This window comes from Gadus morhua, chromosome 10 (assembly GCF_902167405.1).
Source record: "Gadus morhua chromosome 10, gadMor3.0, whole genome shotgun sequence".
NCBI classification, from domain to species: domain Eukaryota; kingdom Metazoa; phylum Chordata; class Actinopteri; order Gadiformes; family Gadidae; genus Gadus; species Gadus morhua.
Genome location: NC_044057.1, coordinates 23,849,299 through 23,871,736, shown reverse-complemented (window position 1 = coordinate 23,871,736; position 22,438 = coordinate 23,849,299). Strand labels below are relative to the sequence as shown.

General features: G+C 45.8%; 1 protein-coding gene across 1 annotated transcript; it reads right to left on the bottom strand.

The window, feature by feature from the left end:
* Nucleotides 1-5,804: 5,804 nt before the first annotated feature.
* arhgef37 (Rho guanine nucleotide exchange factor (GEF) 37) lies at nucleotides 5,805-21,958 on the bottom strand. Its single transcript, XM_030368675.1, has 15 exons — nucleotides 21,446-21,958; nucleotides 20,205-20,354; nucleotides 18,928-19,491; nucleotides 18,062-18,191; nucleotides 16,543-16,690; nucleotides 15,585-15,784; nucleotides 13,825-13,955; nucleotides 12,647-12,751; nucleotides 11,493-11,606; nucleotides 10,917-11,086; nucleotides 10,562-10,709; nucleotides 10,192-10,320; nucleotides 9,684-9,879; nucleotides 8,386-8,561; nucleotides 5,805-7,420 (listed from the first exon to the last, which is right to left on the bottom strand). Exons 3-15 carry the CDS (start codon nucleotides 19,447-19,449, stop codon nucleotides 7,181-7,183), a joined length of 2,409 nt encoding a protein of 802 aa, XP_030224535.1. The 5' UTR covers nucleotides 19,450-19,491; nucleotides 20,205-20,354; nucleotides 21,446-21,958; the 3' UTR covers nucleotides 5,805-7,180.
* Nucleotides 21,959-22,438: the final 480 nt, after the last annotated feature.

Sequence of the window (22,438 nt, the reverse complement as noted above, 5' to 3'; positions counted from 1 at the left end):
TAAAACGAGAACCTGTGCAGAAGGAGTGAGAAAGATGGAATATATTCTCCAGCCAACCAGAGACCTGAGGTGCGAGAACATTTAGGAGAGTGATGGGACCAAGTGACAAGGAGCCAACCAATGAAACGGAGCCTTGAATCACCACGCGGAAAACAGCTTTGATTTATGAGGTGTGCATGGAGCAGACCCTGCCATCCCAGCCACACGACCAAACTCTGCAGATAGACCTCTGTCCTCCAAAGCCTTAAATACTGTATATTTTTGTAGTCTTCTCTTCGCTTTGGATGTTGTTCAATTGAATGTGTTGCAATGTACCTCATCAATCCATTCTACCACTTCTGTGGCCTCCATCACCACCATCATCTTCATCACATCATCATCTTTCACCATCGTCTTCATCACAACACCGGTACCGGTGAAACATCATCTCAACTTCTTCTGTCTTCATCGGAAACAAAACCAACAAACAGCTTTATTTCTGTGACAACAAAAGCTTCTAGATGCCCTGAAATTCATCTCAGTATTCAGGTCAAGTCAATTTTATCGATATTGCTCTTAACCCCATTTACAGTCTCAAAGGGCTTCACAGGCCCTTCATTCCACAATACCTCTTGACCTAAGCCCTGTCGAGGACAAGGATTCACTACCCCAACCCAGAGGGGAGAAGCCTTGTGAAGGAAATAGGAGGAGGAATCATTCTTTCCAGGGACATTTTCAAATCTGAAGAAATTGGCACGTAGGAACTTGTGTGTTTAGATTTTTATTCTGGGCTAGATAGACCAGACCTGATAAACGCTTGAGATTCTGGTGGGTGGTACAAAGGGGTTGCCCATGGGTTCTGTTAGATACCGCTGACAGAACTGAAGCCGGAAGCTGTCTTTTCTGCCTGGTTGCTGAGGACATGTCCTTTGCCCCCTGCCCCCTTTATCCACCTGGTAAGCTAGGACAACCATTTTCCATCACCTACTGCTAAGGCCTCCCCTTTTGCCCAGTTTACTTTAGCAGCCAGTACCAGAGGTTTTGGTGCCTGGGGAAAGAGAAGAGAGGGAGGGGGGTCTAGAGCCCATACCAGAGGGCTGCGAAACACGACATCATGAATTAACTGGAGGAGGTGATATATGTCATCTGTCATCTGCAGCGAAGGAGGGATCGAGTGATGTGAACCAGGCCAGACAGAGAGAGGTGGGAGGGGAGAGAGAGAGAGAGGAACAGGGAAAGAGAGAAGGCTATAGGAGCTCTCAGGTGGTTGTCTACATATCAGCCTACTATATCAGTCTCTTTTTGATTCTCTCTGGAAGATCTCTTCCAATGTTTACCGCCCTGCACAATCTATTTATTCTGTCTCCTCTATCACACACCCACCCACCCACCCACTTTCTGTTCCTTCTCCGTTACCTAGAGCTATTCATCATCCTTCTCTCGCTCAATATCTTCTCCACCTCTTTTATCTTCCTCCACTCTGTCGCTTCTAATCTTCCTTCTCCCATCTTCTCCCTCTCTCTATTTTTCTCTCTCTGTCCACATACATCGCTCTCCTTCCAATGAATATTGACAGAATCTTTGACCTCTCACCTCCTCTTTTCCTCTCCATCAAGCTATCTACTTCCCTGGCTGCTCCCGTTGCCCCATAGCCATGACCTCCCCGGTTATTACCCAGCATCCCTTGGGGCGTCCAGGACAGATCAGGACCAGCAGAGACACATGGGCCTGGGTATTCCATCTGGTGCATCGTCAGCCATCACGTTACATCATTATATTCCCCATACATCAAGTTCAGGCAAACCATGCCTCCTGACAATGTCTGTGTGCTGTGACTGGTCGGGTAATTGCTTCAAGGTTGTTATTGAGATTCTGCAAAAAATAAACCATCGTCTAAAAACACAACCTAAAGTTTAGGCAGGAAATCCATCGGATCACAGAACAGATTTTTCTTCCCAGATGAAACCTGAATGAATTGGGGTAGAATCTCCATATTCCTCACCCGCCCTCTTCCACCGGTTGTTTGTTGAATTCCCTATATACCGATGTCTGAAAGGGAGGTGTGATAGAGGTCAACAGGGGTAGCCAGGGTGGGGAAGGTCATCCTCAAGATTGATCTCTTCCTTAGAAGAGGGGAGGAGGAGGAAGAGCCAATAACTCCCTCACGTGCACCCTTGATTGACGAGATGTGACATACCATCAACGTGTGTGTGTGTGTGTATGTGTATGTGTATGTGTGTGTGTGTGTGTGTCCGCTTTATGAAAACGTTGTTAACATGTCAGGTTTTACAGCTCTGAAAATAGCACACAGACACACAGAAACACACAAACACACACAGATTTAGATAATAAACATGCCTCCATTAACGCTTCTGTGTTTGGGCTTTCTATACAATATCTCTCTCATTCACACACACACACACAAACATACGTAGATTCACACAGTAAGATTAAGCGGCAATAGCATATATAACCCAAAGCCGTTTCATTATAGCAGCTCGTATGATGTTCCAAGGGATCTCCAATGACCACATTAGCACATCAGCTACATTACCACTAAACGTCTACTTCCATATGTCTACTAGTGTATTACATCTGTCATTCAATTCAGCCATCTCAACATGTCATTACAGTTAACCAGCTGTTTAAACCAGATCCGGACGTGTGTGCACTAACATTGAATTTAAACTTAATGTGTGTGAGTGAGTGAGTGAGTGAGTAAGTGCATTTGTTCTTGAGTGTGAACGTGTTGAGTGCAGTCCTGTGTGTGTGTGTATGTGTGTGCGTGTGTACTTGATAGCTAAATAAAGACACAATTGAAACCTGATATGAGTGAGACCACGAGGCTCTCTGGCTAAGTATAGTGCACTGACGTAGCGGCTTCTTGACCCCACTGGGCCGTTTGTGTGCGCGTGCGTGTGCATGTATGTGCGTGTGTGTCTGAATGTTTTAGCCCAAAACAATTATGTACCAGACTGTGAAATCAACATTGATGCAACAGAATTAGTAGAAGGTATTCTATTGGTGTATACTATTCCAAATGCCACTCTATAGGTTTGTACATTTTTCTATAATTTTAATTCCCTGGCTGTACTTTGGGTTTCATATTTGAAAAATATATATTTTCTTTTTTTATATTTACACAGCCCTTTGTCTGGAGAAGGGCAAGGATTTCCCACTGGAGCATAAAGTATTCATCATCTGTAGCTGAACAAAAGTGTTTGGTTGTCGTAAACTGAAGCAGATGGTGGCGTTATCCGTCATGTCTGTCAGGTCCACCATGTGATGAAGACGAGGAGCGGCCTTCATCACAGGGCTGACGTTACCAATATTGCAAGGTACATAATGCATGTCAAAAAGGTGTCCTCACAAGAATTGTGCTCAAACGTGTGTGAGAGTGCGTGCGTGCGTGCATGTGTGAGAAAGACAGAGAGATGGAGCGGGATAGAGAGAAGCTACTATCATACTTAGATAGAAGGTTTTAGCAGGTGTAAGTAAAGGGTGTTAATGTTAGTTAACTTCCATAATGTATGGGGGGGTGTGTGTGTGTGTGTGTGTGTGTGTGTGTGTGTGTGTGTGTGTGTGTGTGTGTGTGTGTGTGTGTGTGTGTGTGTGTGTGTGTGTGTGTGAGAGAGGGACAGAGCGAAGCTTCTTTCATACTTAGGTGTTAGTTTAGGGTGTTTGTGTTAGTTATCTCTGCATGCGTGTGTGTGTAAATGACCTAAAGTGTTTATTTGTCATGATAGTGATGGCGGTAATTTTAATGCCATCAGCACCCATTAGCTTCTACTCATATACATCTAGCTATTGGGACGTTTTTTCCAAGTAAGATCTGCATCACTGGTGCAACTGGTGAAAAGATTGTTTGGTAGAGTTTGTGTGCGTGTGTGGAGTAATTTATCAAGACAGTGCAAGTATGTATATGGGTGCCAACCCATCAGATTTTATATGTCTGCGGGCTTTCTGAATTGGATGCTAACAGGTGCATTGCGAACATTGGCGTTTGAACTTAGAACCATTTGGCTGGCAGTCAAAACACCCATAACAACTACCTTCCCCCTTTTCTACGTTTGCATGGGAAAATACCAAGAAACACTCAATATGCTTAGGACACATTTTCCCACTTTTTCAAAACAAGAGAAAGAGGGTTAATAGACTATTTCTAATCGATGAATGAACCAGCGGTACTGACCTAGTTCTAGCTGCATCCCCAGAGCCCACCACCAGGTGTCAGTCTTGTCCGGTTTTCCCAAGGCCTGGAGGGTGTGGTCTATTTTTAGCCCCGATGTCTGCTAGAGGACAAGATATTAATAGACTGATCTGCAACTGTGTGGTTTTACGCACATTCATACGGTCATACTCTTGCACAAATTCATGAGGGCACGTTCTCACAGGCTGCAATGTTAATGCTCCCACGCACAAGCAAATGCTTTTCTCCCAAATAGAGAAAATGACAACTGTTCTAATGTACGAGATTTGAACTCACTCACGTACGAACAACCTTTCTCCTGAGGAATATGTAAGAGCAGTCAGTTGGCTTGCAGGCCTTATACTGCTTCACATCTCTGCTGGGAGACATGCAGCAGCCTATAGCAAACACATACACAGTACTTGTCAACTCTGCACTGGTATTTAATGACCTATGTGTGCGTGCTAACAAATGAAATAATTTGCACGCAACACTTGAATAATGCTAGTTAACACAATATATATGTACACACACACACGCACACACATCTCTCACGTGACTGCTTGTGGCTCTTGCAGATGAGAATGCAGTGGAGCTGATGTTTTCGTTTGAAAACATTTCAGCTCCCATCTGCGCCTCTTCTGCCAGGTGCCCTCCTCACCACTGAGACACGATGCACTGAGTAGACAGCTAGCTTAGCCCAGACACAAATGGATTCGCTTGCTTAACCCGGGATAACCCGCCCACCCACACCCACACACACAGCTTAACCAGAAACTGCTTGCACATATAAAACGAGTCCCCGCCATAGGCTTATCCCTTAGTTCAGAACAGATAGGACATATTACACAACTTACATAGCCCACATAGCACAAGCCAGCACACATCCTTCGTTATACAACCATTTAAATTATTGCTTGCAGTTAACAGAGCCACGCATTTGTCAAGTGGTAGCACCTAAACAGACACCAGACATTTGTCCATCGGGTCGAATTACCTGTATTTTGGCAAACATGATTGAAAAGTGGTACCAATTTGATTTTAAATAAAAGTTTATTCAATCAAATGAAGTCAAATGGCAGCCAGGGAGAAAACCAACTTCTACTAATTTCCAGACCAGGGTATAATTCCTTTATAGGGCTGTAACTCAGGAGTCTGTTTGGACGACATGTGGGGAACTGGTGAGACGCATGGTAAGACAGACTGCAGTTGACGCGTCTACAGTTCCCTCTACTTTGACCCCATAATGTACGCTGGCTTCTTCATACCACACATTGACTCACTTGTCAGGTGCAAGCGTCCTCCTCTCGAGGAAAATAACAGGGGCTCATCTTTATTGCTGACAGATGTTTGTTGGCTCAAGACCGGCAGGTGTTCTCTATGGCCAATCAATACACCGTGGTACTATACAACATTGACTATGGATGACTTGACTTTGTTGGCCCTGGTGCTGTCCAGAGTTCTGAATCTTTGTTCCTGCTCTTGATGTATTTGCATGTCATTTATTTTCCAGGAGGGTTTGACATGAATAGCCAACCTTTTGGTGCATGCTCAGATTTGATGATTCAAGCTTCTGCTAAATGATCTATAAACCTTGGAGTATCTCTCTCAGAAAAGGCCACTTTAAATACAGAAATCAACATTTTGAAATTTCTTTATTGAGATGAAGGTGTTAGTCTGAAGGAGAACTAAAACTGTTTTATCGTCTCTTTGTATTAATGTGTGTTGGTATCTGATCCGTTTTTGTGAGTATCTACGCAACAGTGTGTGCGTGTGTGTGTGTGTGTGTGTGTGTATGCTGGTACAACCTGTCTTTGGCAAACACTTCAAAAAGCTCATGATTCAAGCTGAAGAGGAGACTTTCAATAAATACAGAAAAAAATATCTGTTAAATACCAATAAATACACCATTAGAAACGCTGTAATCAGTAAAAGTACATGGACAGCAGGTCAAAACATGCCAAATACATACATAAATGTTGAGCTGACACTAGAGAATTATAACAATATATACAGGGGTTTTATTAAGGTTGCGCGTAAAGTAGTAGCACCAAATACTGAAATACGGTAATGTGTTATTCTGTTCAAATCACAAGCAATCAACGCTCTCTCTCGTGCTCCCTCGCTCGCTTTCGTAGACCTCCTACCCCCTCTAGTGGTTAGACATATAAACGCCTTTATTACTTTCAAACAGACAAGTTCCAGAAACGGTTGACAGTAGGCCTACAGCAGCACAATGCAAATGTAGAAACTAAGGTTTCCCTTTCATCCTAATCTCATTTTAAAGCACCCCTAGGGGTTTGGCATTCACATTCAAACATGTCTTGGTTTACTCCAGAACTAATGTGATTTGAACCGTTTGATTATCCAATCAGGATGGTTTCATCCAAGAAGTTTCCAGTTGCTGAGCATACTTCATAGTGGGTGGGAGCGCGCACACACACACACACACACACACACACACACACACACACACACACACACACACACACACACACACACACACACACACACACACACACACACACACACACACACACACACTTCCTTCATCTTTCCTCTACCGTTCATAGTTGACAAATCCTTCATCTTCATCGTTTGTTCACATGACTGTAAGCAGGGTTTCTAGGGAACAGCGCCACCTAGAGGGTAAAGCTAGTGTAGCTACCAGTGTTAACACAATAGCATAACATAGACCGGTATGGTTAATGCATCCCGTTTGTTGAGATGGGCACAAAGAAAGGTGCTTCATACAAACACCAAACTCTTTCTCGTTCTCTTCGTTTCAGCGTGCAAGCTGGACAAACACAAAAACAGTGTCTCTTATCGACCAATCAGAATACTCTGAATAAATTGCCCGTGTTATCAAAAAAGGGGGACGGTTTCACCCTCTCTTACTCTCGGTCGTCAAACAGGAACAATTCCTGGGACTCCATGGCAACCATTGCATCCTGGCAAACTGTCTCGTATCCATCCGTCGCCTCTTCCTTCCTTCCCTTCCCACCTCGGCTCCTAGTGGAAGGAGGCACGACTCGACAGCGCTCCCGGCGCGGTGGGCTGTCCGGTGGGTGTGGTCGGCATGACGACCAGGTAGTTGGAGGGCACGTAGCCGCGGCGACCCTGCGCCGCCTCCACCAGGCTCCAGTCGGGGTTGCCGCCCTTGTCGTGAGACTCCAGGACGCGCACGGCTTCGCCCGCGCGCACGGAGAACTCGCGGGCGCCGCTGGCCGTGAAGTCGTAGCTCACAAACACCTGCCGCGGGGAGGGGAGGTCAGGTCAGAGGTCAGAGGTCAGAGTAGGGCTCATCGGGTGCCAGGAGGTTATGGAGGAAAATGTTATTAAAAATATATATTTTATACAATGTGACTCACTCACATACTAACACATCAACAATTCTCTCTCACACACACACACACACACACACACACTTGTAAAAGGTCAAGGGGCCTAGATTTGTCTGAACAAACCACAATCGCACACTTCTGCACAGACGCTGAACGCATTGCTGTAGGCTAGAACTACAATAGCGGACTTATAAAGTGGCATCTCCTTAGAATCTGGCTACTAGCTGATTAGCAGCAAATGTGAACTGTGCGATAGGCTTGGAGGGAGTGTGGAGAAACATCACCCCTAGTGGTATAGGGCAGTAACTACAGGATGATCACAGTAAAAAAAAATAATAATAACATGGCCACGGAGAGAGCGAGATAAAGAGCTGATGTACTGTGTGTGTGTGTGTGTGTGTGTGTGTGTGTGTGTGTGTGTGTGTGTGTGTGTGTGTGTGTGTGTGTGTGTGTGTGTGTGTGTGTGTGTGTGTGTGTGTGTGTGTGTGTGTGTGTGTGTGTCACACAAACACACCATATCATAGGCCCTATGCTCACAAACACACACACACAATGTCCTGGAGGCCATTGTGAAGACAAGGTTAAGCAATTAATTATACATACGGCCCATAACAAAACACACACACCCCGGGCATGTTCTTATAAGGTCAGTGGCAGTGTAATTTCTTTCTTTATCTCCACCGAACAGACGACAGACATGTACACACCGGTTGTTATCTACACTTGACTTTCACGAACAACTATTAGAGAAAATGAGCTGTGAGGGTCACCTGGGAGCAGCATAACGGTGAAACTCCGGAGACCTGATGTAAACACACTCGATCTCAACACGCTAAGCTAACCGCTAACCAGGATGCTAACGAGGACGCTAACCTGGAAGCAGGGCCGGCTCATGGCTGGCAGGGTCAAGCTCCTGGTCTCTGGGGAGTAGGAGTGCCTTCTCTGCCCGGCCGGGACCACAGGCAGGGTCAGGTGGGGGGAAGGGGGCGGGTCCTCCACTGCCTGGCGATAGCGAATCAGCTTGGCGGAAGGCGCGTAGCCTCTGGGCCCTGCAGACACACGTGATGGGGATGATACTGAAGAGTCAGGAAAACACTGGGTGCATGAAGATGAACCAGAACACACACAGATGCTGTGTTTGACCACCGATACATAATCTATAAATGTTGATGAATTATTAAGGACGTTTGCATTGTAAAGTAAGAAAGTGAAAACATATCTATAAACATTATTGGTATCTTATTTCTCCATTTTGTTCCTGTGCTTGCACAGTCAGTCATTCATTGATATTTGACATATTTTACCAGAAAACTGGGTCAATATAATAGTGGATGGTAAATGTATTTATTAAAAAGCTACTTAGTTTCTCCATCTTCCCACTCAAACTGTATTTCCAGTGCTCTACCAGCAGGTGGCTCTACTGTACCAGCAGAATAAACCACCTTACAGAAATCACCTCAGCAACAGTCCTCTGGGATGAAACATTGTCATGGGCTCCTCATCTATAAATAGTTCCTACGTTTCTCTCTCTAATTATACTTCAATGGCGAATCCGGCTTAGGTTTGTGCGGTCTGGCCAAAGGTCCTTTTAATGTGATGATGACGTGTCAAACCAATGAACAGATAAGTGTACCTCCTCAACTAGTTGTTTTTATTAATTAACCTGATAAGGTAGCAGGAAAGTCAAAGCAGGCAGTCAAACGATTCCATCTCTAAAAACAACTCTACGAGAGTAGGAGATCACTGGTCAAACTTTTGTGGAAAGTGGAAGTGGCGGCCGCGACGTTTCACCACAGGCGTATGATGCTGTAAAATGGCCGAGCCTGACAGCTCCCCTCCAAAGGGTAAACGAAACCCTACTGTGACATTGCAAAAGAACATTTGGCTGACAGTTTATCAACCCGCTGTCAACGCAAAAAGTACGCAACCCGATTCAAAGCGTAGTAAAACATTCCAACACTAGAGAAAGGTCATGTTGACCAAAACAGCATAGAGGACCAAAGTCCCAGACGACATCATAACCCTGGCCGCTTTAAATACAATTTGGTGATGAGCAATGGTTTTTGTGTTGATGTAAGGGCAGTTAAAACAGGCCGGTCAAATTTGACCAGAGTAAGGGGGGGTGAAACGAACACGACACAAAAGGTTAAGAGCAGGGCGCTGGTCCTCACCGCCCGCGTCCACCAGCCACCTCCTCTTGTCCCCGCGGCTGTCCTTCTGGCTGACGACCGCCACCAGCTCGCCGCGGCCCAGGCTCAGGTCCAGGTCCCGGCCGCCCACCACCGCACCGCTCACCTGGAAGATCTTCTCCGAGCCGTGCTTCTGGGTGAGGAGAGCCAGCCGCCGCTGGGAGGACGGGCTCAGGGGCTGTGGGGCCGACCGGTGGAGAGGGGATCACCCGTTAACAACAGGAGATAAAAGGTATAGCAACAGAAGGGCTGTTGTTTGGTCATACTGGGATGGCACGACTGGAGGACGGTTTGCAAAATGGAGGGCAGGGAGACGGACGGGCAGACAGTCAGCTGGGAGGCAGATTAAAGGATAATGGCGCACGACAATGAAACGCACAGACAGCACAGTGGCCAGACTAAACAAGGTCCAGAAACCATCGGAGTGCTATGCCAGCTGGGGTCGTGGGAGGGAGATGGGGGGAGGGGGAAGGGGGGGATGGGTGCTCACCTGGCTGATTGGGGCGCTGAGTGTTTCCTCCACGTTGCAACACACACTCTCCAGGTTCCTCGCGCCCTCTAGTACCGCATGCTCCACCCACTCCCAGAATGCACCTGGCTCCAGAGAGCTGTGGGGAAGCTGAACACAGAGACAGAGAGAGACAGAGACAGAGAGAGAGAGGAAAGGAGAAGTGTTGATGTAGTCTTTTTCCATTTGTACCCCTAACCTTCCTACTCTTAAGGAACGGGTAGGGGGGTTAGGGGTCATGTTGCCTACAGAAGATTGTGGGTTTGATTCCCAATGTCCACAGTCAAGTCAAACACCCTATCGACTACAACGATAACCTCATTCTCATGAAGTTGTATGTTGTATTGCTCACCTGTTGAGCGAAGCCCTGGAAGAGCTGCTCCATATCAGAGGTGAGGTCCAGGTGCAGGGAGCTGAAGGTCCCCAAGACGGACCACATCATGCCCAGAGCCAGGCCGTTGAACTGGGGGAGCTCATTCAGGAGCAGGGTGTTGATGGTCCTACAGGAGGAGGAGGAGGAGGAGGAGGAGGAGGAGGAGGAGGAGGAGGAGGAGGAGGAGGAGAGGGAGGAGGATGAGGTGGAAGAGGAGGAGGAGGAGGAGGGAGTACACGAAGAGGAGAGGAGCAGAGGTGAGACGATCACAGTGTTTCACAACAGCCTCAGCCTCTCTTTATGCAACCGAACACACATCCTCCTCCCAGCGTACCTGTAGGTGCTGGCGATGGCCTGCTCCTCGTAGTTGAGGCTGGGCCGGGCCTCCAGGACCTCATAGTCCAGCAGCTTGTCCAGTCTCTTCCGGATCAGGTTCCTGGGTCCCGCCAGAAGGTCCCTCAGGGAACACAGAGGTTTGTAGATCAAGGACCTCATCCTCTTCTCCTGCACACAGACAGACCCCGGGTTAGAGTCCATTAGTACCCATAAAACATTGATTGATCTGACACACACACACACACACACACACACACAGAGAGACAGAGAGACAGAGAGAGAGAGATATATACACATATGGGAGACAGAGAGAGAAGAAGGGAGGAGAAGGGAGTATACTAGATTACATTTTTTCGGAAATTACATTTCCGAGCAGAGAATGCAACCCAGTCAACGTCAATGGAATGTGGGAGTGTGTGTGCATGTGTAAGACTGTTTGCAATACGTGGCATGCAACCTCTGTGTGTGTGTGTGTGTGTGTGTGTGTGTGTGTGTGTGTGTGTGTGTGTGTGTGTGTGTGTGTGTGTGTGTGTGTGTGTGTGTGTGTGTGTGTGTGTGTGTGCGTGCGACTAACAAACGTGGGCAGGATCCACTGTCTGAGAGCCGTCTGGATCTCCTTGTAGCAGATGGCGGGTTTGTTTCCGTGCAGGTCTAGATCACACTCCTCTGGCCGGCACGCCAGGAACTCCTGGAGTAGATAAGATGATTATTAGATTAAATATAAGATACAATAATATGAAACTTCATTTAACCCAAATAAGAAATGTAGGTGCCAAAGGATATAACATCACCTAACATACGAGATGTTATTAGGCAAAATTTAAGTAGAAACATGATTGTTACATTATCCTTATAACGTTTAATAATGATAATAACCTTTGCCTTAACTTAATAGCATACTTTGATGCAGATAGTGCTTCTTTAATAGATCCATGAGATAGTGAATTGGCAAGGGCATCGGTTTATTTATAGATACTGATAATCTTACAGAGAGATACAGACAGAAAAACAGGTAGTACATAAAATAAGTTTCCAGTTTGATAACAGAACAAAGGCAGTCTTGTCTGCCAGCTTCTTGTTTCCACAGAGCTCCTTCAGAGACATTCAGTCTTAAAAAGCAGGTTCAACCAACTAATAAGCTATATGGAAAATCTGAAGCTGGATAGAGGGGACGCTTGTTCCAGCTCCAATCCTTCCACTAATTTCCCTTTTCCAAACTTTTCCAGCCTGCAGTTTTATCCTAGCATTACTGCAGTGGTAATGTCCCCTGTTGTGTTGATACTTTCCAAGACTTTATGAAGGCTAAATGCGGTCCAACTGGAAAAAGGAAATTTGTACTCCCGTCTATACTTAAAATAAAGTAAAAACATAAGTTCACTGTGCACGATTACATGCAGGGGCGGCACAGTGAAAACACATGTGCATGTATTAGGTTCAGCGAAGCTAGCAACAGCTTAGAGAACTTGCTACAATGCACAGAAGCTCTCCAGAAAATGTGTTTATCGTCTGCTGCTGAACCAAAAACCAAGATACTTTGAGGTCTAGGTCAACGATTCCTTTCATGAAAATACATCATAACATAAACAACAAATACAAATAAGAAAAACGACGTTAAAAGTGTTGAGGATAAAACGTTGACAAATTCACGTTGGTTTGTGGACATCAACAGCTTGGCCACTGGACAAGCTCGTTAACCTCATTAGATAAGTCAAGGCATGTTTATCACACCTGTAAGTGGCACAGGTAGGACCCAACGTTGTCATGGAGCTCCAGGATTCCCTTCTCCAGGACGTAGAAGAACATCTCCAGGGCATCAAACTCCTCGTCCACCAGCTGGAACACAGCAACAGAGAGTGAGAGGTACATAGAGAGTAGTGTGAGATGCAAAGCACTCTGGGTAATCTGATCCTCGTCCACTAGCATGCACCAATACATTCTGATGCCGAAGGATTAACAACATCTTTTGATTTAAGAAGTCCAAGTCTGATCTTAGAACGAGAGGACTTTCTCCAATACCGCACTGACGCTGTCTGATCACAGTACGATATGATGCAACATCTTGGTGCGAGAAAAAAACATCTTTCATTTTTCCCCACTCTTTGTCGACAGACAGTTTGGTTAAGTTCAGCAAGAATGATACTCAAAATGGAAGGCCAACAGCAGTATGTTGTTGACCAGGCTGGTTATGTCATACTGTATGTTTTTGTGTGCACACACCTCCGGTTAAGTATTAACTAAACGAAATAAGTTTATTGGCACATTTTCCTATTACAGAGCAGCTGAGAAGCAATGCTGAGTGCGATGGTGCTTGGATAAGAGGCTAGGGGGATACACTAAAATCAATTTCGTCCTTGGGTTTAAATTCTGCATTAAAACCTGTGTATGGTGACCTGACCAAATGTTAAAATGTGTATTTATTATATCTGGTTGGGATCAGCTTTATAGATCAGGTCTCTCTTTGAAAAATCTATTTTACATAGTTTTATCATCCACAGAACTGGCATTACAAAGTTTAAGGCATGGTTCTGGTTATGTAATGGTAGATGTTAAAGGTTGAGGGTAAAGGCAGATTTATTCTACTCCTTAAAGTGCCGTACGCAGACACGGCCTGTCAGAGAGCAACCAATATTTTTTAACTATCCGTCGACCCAACGAGACGGTAAGGGCTGTGATTGGTCCTCTAACAAAATCATTTCAGGAATCACTTCTCCAGTATGACTATGCACCTTATTTACTTTGTACGTTATTTACTGTGCACATTAAGGACCGATAAAACACCAAATAGGATTTGTAAAGCTTGTAAAGTCAACATATAAGAAAGATCGGGCGGGAGTGTTCGATCGGCGGCGAATTGCATTACGGATTACGGATACGGAGTAGTATAAATTGGCCTTAATAGGCAGTACCTTGGAAGCCATCCCGGTCTCGTGTTTGATGTACTGGCTGAGGCGAGCGGTCTTCTTGGCGATGCTGTGGCTGTTCAAGCGGTTGATCTTATCTTTGATGCTCAGCGTCTCCGTCTTCTTGTACTTATCGGCTGGGATCAGAGAGGAGAGACAAGATCAGAGCTTAGTCCCCACCCCAAAAATTTAGCATCGTTCGGGCTCTAAACAAGATCAGATACTGATTGCCGTCTTGTACTCTTCAGCGGAGATACAAAAGTTACCAGATGAGATACAGTCAGGTCCATAAATATTAGGACATCGACACAATTCTAATCTTTTTGGCTCTATACACCACCACAATGGATTTGAAATGAAACAAGATGTACTTTAACTGCAGACTTTCAACTTTAATTTGAGGGTATTTACATCCAAATCAGGTGAACGGTGTAGGAATTACAATAGTTTGTATATGTGCCTCCCACTTTTAAGGGACCAGAAGTAATGGGACAATTGGCTGCTCAGCTGTTCCATGGCTTGGTGTGTGTTATTCCTGGTGAAGAATACACCCTTCACAACAGTTGGCCGGATCAAGAACACTCTCCAGGAGGTAGGTGTATGTGTGTCAAAGTCAACAATCAAGATAAGACTTCACCAGAGTGAATTCAGAGGGTTCACCACAAGATGTGAACCATTGGTGAGCCTCAAAATTAGGAAGGCCAGATTGGAGTTTGCCAAACAACATCTAAAAAAGCCTTCACAGTTCAACTTGTACCAGAGTGATGGGAAGAGAAGAGTATGCAGAAGGAAAGGAACTGCTCATGATCCAAAGAGTACCACCTCATCAGTGAAGCCTGGTGGTGGTAGTGACATGGCGTAGGCATGTATGGCTGCCAATGGAACTGGTTCCCTTGTATTTATTGATGATGTGACTGCTGACAAAAGCAGCAGGATGTATTCTGAAGTGTTTCGGGCAATATTATCTGCTCATATTCAGCCAAATGTTTCAGAACTCATTGGACGGCACTTCGCAGTGCAGATGGACAATGACCCCGAAGCATACTGTGAAAGCAACCAAAGAGTTTTTTAAGGCAAAGAAGTGGAATGTTATGCAATGGCCAAGTCAATCCCCTGACCTGATTCCGATTGAGCATGCATTTCACTTGCTGAAGACAAAACTGAAGGGAGAATGCCCCAAGAACAAGCAGGAACTGAAGACAGTTGCAGTAGAGGCCTGGCAGAGCATCACCAGGGATGAAACCCAGCGTCTGGTGATGTCTATGCGTTCCAGACTTCAGGCTCTAATTGACTACAAAAGATTTGCACCCAAGTATTAAAAAGTGAAAGTTTGATTTATGATTGTTAATTTGTCCCATTACTTTTGGTCACTTAAAAAGTGGGAGGCACAAATACAAACTGTTGTAATTCTTACACCGTTCACCTGATTTGGATGTTAATGCCCTCAAAATAAAAGGTGAACGTCTGCAGTTAAAGCACATCTTGTTCGTTTCATCCAATGTGGTGGTGTATAGAGCCAAAAAGATTAGAATTGTGTCAATGACCCAATATTTATGGATCTGACTGTATATGAAATGAGCTACAAGGACTGGAACCAACAACCCTGAACAAATCATCTCTCACCTTTACCTTCCAGCACACAGGGAACCGAACTCCCAAACTTTGAGGATGCATCATCACACCTCTAAACACCGAGGAACATTTCGACCCAATCAATCGCTGTGACCACCACCAAAACCTTAGAGCGGGAGAACGCTTTTTCTTACCCACTTCCCGGAAGCGCTTGTACTCGTTGATGCGGCAGTTGAGGGCGATGGCGGTGTGCGCGGCCTCCTCCAGGCGTTTGTACGCGGGGTGCGCCGTCTCCGTGTGCTTCTTGATGGTCTGCAGGAGCAGCGGGTAGCGGGCGATGCGCTGCACGGGCATCACCAGGAAGAAGCTCAGAGACGTGGCGTTGACCTCCGGCCTGGCGGTGGGGAGAACCACAGGGCTCCGTGTCAAGGTTTTGTCTTCTTATCGCTCGAGCTCCACACAGCAGCAGTAGCATGATAAGGCCCAATCCCATTTCTACCCCTTAGCCCTTCCCCTTACCCCTCCCCCTTGTTTTGAAGGGGGAGGGGTAAGGTGAAGACGTAAGGGGAAGGCGTAAGGGGTAGAAATGGGATTGGGCCTCAAAACAAGGGGGAGGGCTAAGGGGAAGGGCTAAGGGGTAGAAATGGGATTGGGCCTCAGTGTCATTAAAGGCAACGTTGAGTGTCGATCACATTTGTTATATGTGGCCTTGCGGCGGCCGGGACATGTAAATGTAAGATTGAACCTTCCTGCTGGCCCCCAAGCCGATTCAGAGCCAATTTAGCTTCTTGTAGGGGCAGCTTCAGCATATTTGCAATGTGAATGTGGATACACTTGGGACAGGAGGAAAACATATGGATATGTAGAGCAAGACGAAATGCGACGAATGGACATTTGGAAAACAGCACAGTCAGGTGACCCTGACTCCATCGACAGAGCTGCGGGATCTTTTTCTTTGGCCTTATAGGAGGGCCTACAGAGGACTCTGAAGCCCTTTGGGACGGCAACTGTGATTAAGGGATAGCTATACTTATACAACTGATTGGACACTTCCCTACTGGTGTGTTTAGGAGCAAGCCGATAGAGAGTGGGTGTTGTTATCAACGAGAAATAACAAACAAACTGAAGGGGCGTTAGGTTGCGATTACTCACGCTGAGGTCTTGATGACCTTGACGATCTCGGTCCACAACGCCTCCTTTTGTTTGTAAGTGTTCTCCAAGGTCGTCACCAGGGTGTAGTTGGCCAGGAACTCTTTGTAGGACTCCTCGATGTCAGGGGACATACTGAGGAAGGAGTCACCTGACAGGGAGAAAACACGAGAGATTCACACCCTGCTGATACTCAAGTCAATGTACTCAGGATGAATATCATATTCATCTTTATTTGATAATGTATACGTTATAATATGATTGGTGTCCCCCGTTTGTAGTGACCTGCCCCTTTATTAAAGTAGCTTTAAAAGCTGATGTTAGTTTGGTGAACATGTTGATAAAGCTCAAGGGTTAGGTTACATTTCTGAGGGAAGGGAGGGAATGTGATGATGACTTTTAGATGGAACTATATGTTGTCTTTTTAGACCAATCAATTTAGTTATATGCAAGTATGGCAAGAGAATAAGAGATATAATATACAAGCAAAGATGCTTGAACAAAGTACAATTTAGGGAACTAACACGAACTGCGTAGAGGAGCATACGAGTTACGTTTCCTGTTCAAATTGTTTAACGACTGACAGATACCTTCAGACAATGGCTGGTATTTTGCTAAATATAGAAAGTGTGAGACCAAATTTGCCAGTTTAACTTGGTTTGGCCGTCTATACAACTTTTGGAAAGGGTTTCCTGTAGTTGGCCTTGTGTGTGTGTGTGTGTGTGTGCGTGTGCGTGTGCGTGTGTGTGTCAATTGTGTGTGTGAGTGTGCGTAGTAGCCATTGTCCTAGTGCAATGTGGTATGTCCATATGTATAACAACAAAAACTAACAACAAGAAGGAGGGATGCAATTTAAAACGTTCTAGCTCACATTCAACAGCTTCTCGTGAGAACAGAGAACATGAATGTGTTGCCTGGCAACACAAACTGTCCTATGAGGTGGAGCAGAGATCAGGGACAAGAAACTGTGAGCAACAATACTCAAATCCATATGCTGTTGCTCTGGGATTTTAGTTTGATAAATAGGTCTCAGTTTGAAGAATCGGGATGGATCCGTTCAACGTTTGTCAAATATACAGCGCTGGGATTCTGTCATGCTAGTATGGCAACAACCGAAATAGCACAGACATTAACATGGTGCCGTCACGCTGTGATCTGTGAACTCCCTGGATCATCTACACTAGCTTGCCAGCATTGTATTTATAAAGGGATGTGTTGTTTTGAACAAAATCCCCGGGTTATCTTGTGGAATGCAGTTTAAATGTTAACAAAGCTGAAACAATGGATGACAACACAGGAGTGTGCGTGTGTCAAGTATAGAGGTGAAATTGTGTGCTGCTTTCACATCTTCTATGCACTCAAAAGATTATCATTATCTGCTTCCTGAACATGACCTCATGATTTGTTCATGCTGACATGTCACATTCCACTGGGTGACAGTATGCATTGTGCCAGAGCTATGTAATCTAACAAAAGGTAATTGAGCTCTATCTGTGTGTGTAAGGGTGAGTGAGCGTCTTACAGAGGATATGGAGGTACTGAGGGTCTCCAGGCTTGACCAGCTTCTGGTCCAGGAGGCTGAGGAGCCGACCAGACACCTCCATCACCTCCTCCACATGGAGGAACATACTGCTCAGGCCCACTAGAGGAGGCTGGGACAAGAAACACCGTCAGTCGGTTGCCGTGGGGACTGGATGAGAACATTCAATAACACACACACACAGATCCACTGTTTCCTAAACGTCTGCTGCCCGCCGACCGCTTCGTGGTTGCTGCAATGCCATGCCGTAATGGTTGGAGAATCCACCGATTACCATTCAAAACAACACAGAGTCTGTTCTCTCGCTCGCTCTCTCTCTCTCTCTCTCACACATCATCTCCACACTCATAATCATTTAAAGCACTACTCTGCAGCTTGATGTTTCTGCTAACCTACATTGACAGTGTAATAGGTCGGGGCAACATGGAAATATGACAGCAATAAAAGTTGATGACAGTTCTCCAGGTCAACTCTCTCACGTCTTTTACCCGATGCTTTGCTAGTGCCTCGCTCTAGCTTTTCAGCAACACAAGCAAGTGAAACTAGTAAGTGTTGGGGCTGATAGTGTCTGGTTCTATTCCCCGCTGAGGATAGATAAGCTGACCCTCAAAGTGCTAAGACGCTGAGGTAGACAAAACGCATCAGGACGGTGTAACCCTGCTGAAACTAATACATTCCTTATATACTGTAATGCCGCCGCATTTCTCCTGCAGGACAGTGCAGCGGTTAAGGTGTCCGACTCCCGACCGTGAGGTTCTGGGTTCGATCCCCGATGTCCGCATTGTGTCCTGTTATAATGATGAACGAACTCGCCCCTCCACCGTGCCCCCCCCCCCCCCCCCAGCTACCTCCATCTTGCTCAGGTTGTTCCTGATGGTGACTGAAGCCAGCTGCAGTAGCCGCAGATAGTTCCTCTCCGTGTGGACCAGCTCCTCGATGGCCAGCAGCTGTCTCTGGGCTGCCTTCTCCCTGGCGGCCGCCTCCTCCGCCTCCTCCTCGCTGAGACGCGTTCGGTCGGCCTCCAGCTCCTCCTCGTCGTGCCCCCGCACCTCCAACGCCCCCGCGCCCCCTTCTGTAGTCCGTGGGGAGTCTGCCGTCTCCTCGGCGGAGATCCTCGAATCAGAGAGTTTGGCTCCCAACGCCTCTAAAGACCCAGAGAGATCCATGTCCAGACCCAGGTACGCCCCAATATCCTCGCCGACCTCTTCATCCGTGAAGAAGTCCATCTCCTCGCTGACTGTCTCCTCCTCTCCTCTTCCTCCTCCTCCTCCTCCTCCTCCATCTCCTCCAGGGGGAGAGAAGTCAGAGGAGTCCCGCGATGGGAGTGCTAGTTGTGGGGAGGCAGGCTGAGCCCTCCTTGATACCTGCATGCTGGCTGGAAGGGTTGGGCGGTGATGGTGGTGATGGAGTCACTGGCAAAAGATAAGATGATTAGGATTTGGATCCGCATACTGATGCACGGCAGATGTTCCAGGTGGTACACATTAATAGTTTCATTCACATTTCATATCCTCACTCTTATCCATCCATCGTTTACATTCCTTTCTCTGAACACACGCACACACACACACACACACACACACACACACACACACACACACACACACACACACACACACACACACACACACACACACACACACACACACACACACACACACACACACCTGCTTTTTTTATCACCCAAACTGTTGTGCAATTTCATTGCACAACATATCAATTTCTGAGAAAGACCAACAACAAATGTTCCAACAAATTCTAAAAACTGCTGGTAAACTTTTTCTACACCACACATTACAGTCAACATACAGCATGTGGTCCAGTATTCTCACACAGTCCATCAGCTGACTCGGTTATAAACACACGGAGAGCCTGGGATGCCTGAACGCTATGACTAAGCAAAAAGCCACAAAAGTATTTACTATCCTAAAAACGTTTCTCTTAAGGAGTGCTTTAAAAACATGAAGGAACAACACTGCACAAATAAAGCAAAAGGTATGCCTCCCCATCCCAACCACATCCAACCAATTAAACCCACACATCAGTTACCCTCACAACAACAACTAATAGTGGCAAAGCATCATTACCCAAACCTCAGGGTGAATCACATTATTACTGTTATTACCGTGTGCATAATCCACAGTTGAGCTTCAGCAAACCTCTGCTCTCTGGCTCGGTGTCCCTCTCTTTCTCTCTCTCGTTCTGTGGTTGTGCTCTGAGCTTTAACTACGATGGAGCAGATTTTGCTGCAGTGGAGGGAGAGGCAGCATGATGACTGGAAAACACAAACAGACACAAGGGTGTAACTTCCTCCACTGACTCACTAACAACCTTCTGCTCCATGTGGCAGGAGTGTGAGGGAAGCGTGTGTTGGGGGGAGGGACGTGCAAAGTGGTCAACAAGCTGTTCAGTGGGACGCAAAGAGACCACACACACACACACACACACACACACACACACACACACACACACACACACACACACACACACACACACACACACACACACACACACACACACACACACACACACACACACACACACACACAACTGAATGGACTGATTGACTGCAGCAGCTGGTGGGAAAGGCATGTTATAGCGGCTTTGGCATTCCAACATGTCTGATTGGTTCAACTTATAGTGTGCCAACTTGTGAGCCAATCGAAACCAACATTGGGCTGGGCGTTCTACGACAGTACAGCTGACCAATTGGGGGATAGGAACATAAGCACCGGGGTAGTAAAGTTAAACAAAGGCCCCACAGGGAATCTAATCCGCTACCAAAGTAATTGTTGAGAAATTCCAGTTTTAGGAATGGTCTTTGCGGATGTTTTGCCCTCTTTTTTTTGCAACTAAAGCGTAATCCCTCAAAGTGAAAAAAGTAATAAAGAAAATAATAATAAAGCGGACAGAAACAAGAGGAACGTGGTTGGACCGGTTTGAAGAAAAATGTAGCCAGCTCAGATTCCGGACGAACAACACGTTATCATTCCATGAGGAAACCTGACTGTAGGGGTTTGGATTGATGATGATTCATTGGCGTTACTTTCTTTTTTGAAACTGGCAAACAGCTACAGGGGCATTTATCTCGAGAGGTATTTCAAAATACTTGAGATTAATAGCTGATTTAATCTACGGTGAGATGTTTCTATGGCAATGTGCCTCCAAGTTAAGGCGTTCACACAAATAAAAAATTTGCAGCAAAGAACAATAAGACGTATTACATTCCAAAATCTAGCTTGATCTTCACAAAATCTTGATTTATCGTTTTGATGACATTTTTAACTCCATCATTCATCATCCCTTACCCTCAACATCATCGTAAGCATCCCCATCATCATGATCACTAGACCCTACATGACTTACCTAGGCTTTAGGTCGGCTCCATTCCATTCATGACTGCAGATCCAGTTAGTACCTGGAGAGAACCGCATGTTTGCGGCCAACGCAATGAACACAGGAGGATAAAACCGCACATTACCAGAGACAGTCGTTTGTCAGGCGGCCTGTTATATAGCGATCATTCGGTTTCTTGCAACATCTTCCCATGTGTACATCAAAAAAACCACACCGACCCAACGCGGAAGGCAATTAAAAACAAAATAAGCGATCGGTTCGTTTCCTCAATACGGTTCAGAAATGATGGAAGAAAGAGGAGGGGGGGTAGAACTCCACGATCGAACGGGCAGGTCGTTGCCTACCCACGGAACAGAAGAAAACATCGGCTGACGATCACTGAAAAAAATTCATTGGTCACGAATTGCACACACTGCGGGTGTGTCTGTGTTTGTTTGTGTCGCGCAATGACATTGAACTCTGCGTTCACCTGTTGTCTTGCGTGGCAAGCGCCCAGCTCCAGGTAGACGCCGCCTCCGGCTAAGCCTAGTGACGTGTCTATACGTCATGATGCATCGCCTCCCATATAACTTGCTGACTGATGAAGAATGGCATCTAACTATATTTTTTGTAAAAAATAAAAGTACTGCAGTTTTTCTTTATTAATGTTGAAATATTTGTTATTCTCATTCTGTGCATCCACCTTGCAATTTTTTTAGCCAGCAAGAAATATGCACCATGGAGATCCGTGCAACATTTACAATTGGGTCCGCTATCAATATTAATTGGGCAGTGTGGGGTAAGAAGAGCTATTTTTTTACTCATGTTCTCCTCTAGGCAAGGAAAATTAAGACCATCTCCTTTCTCTCTCTTTCTTGGCATGACAGCTTTTTTCTACAATGTTTAAAGCTTTTTTCTACAATGTTTAAAATCTGAAAAACCAAATCAGTTGTGTATGACTACATTGAAATAGCACTTTATTCTTTAGAGACTTAACTTAAATTCAGTGCATCATGGTGGGGT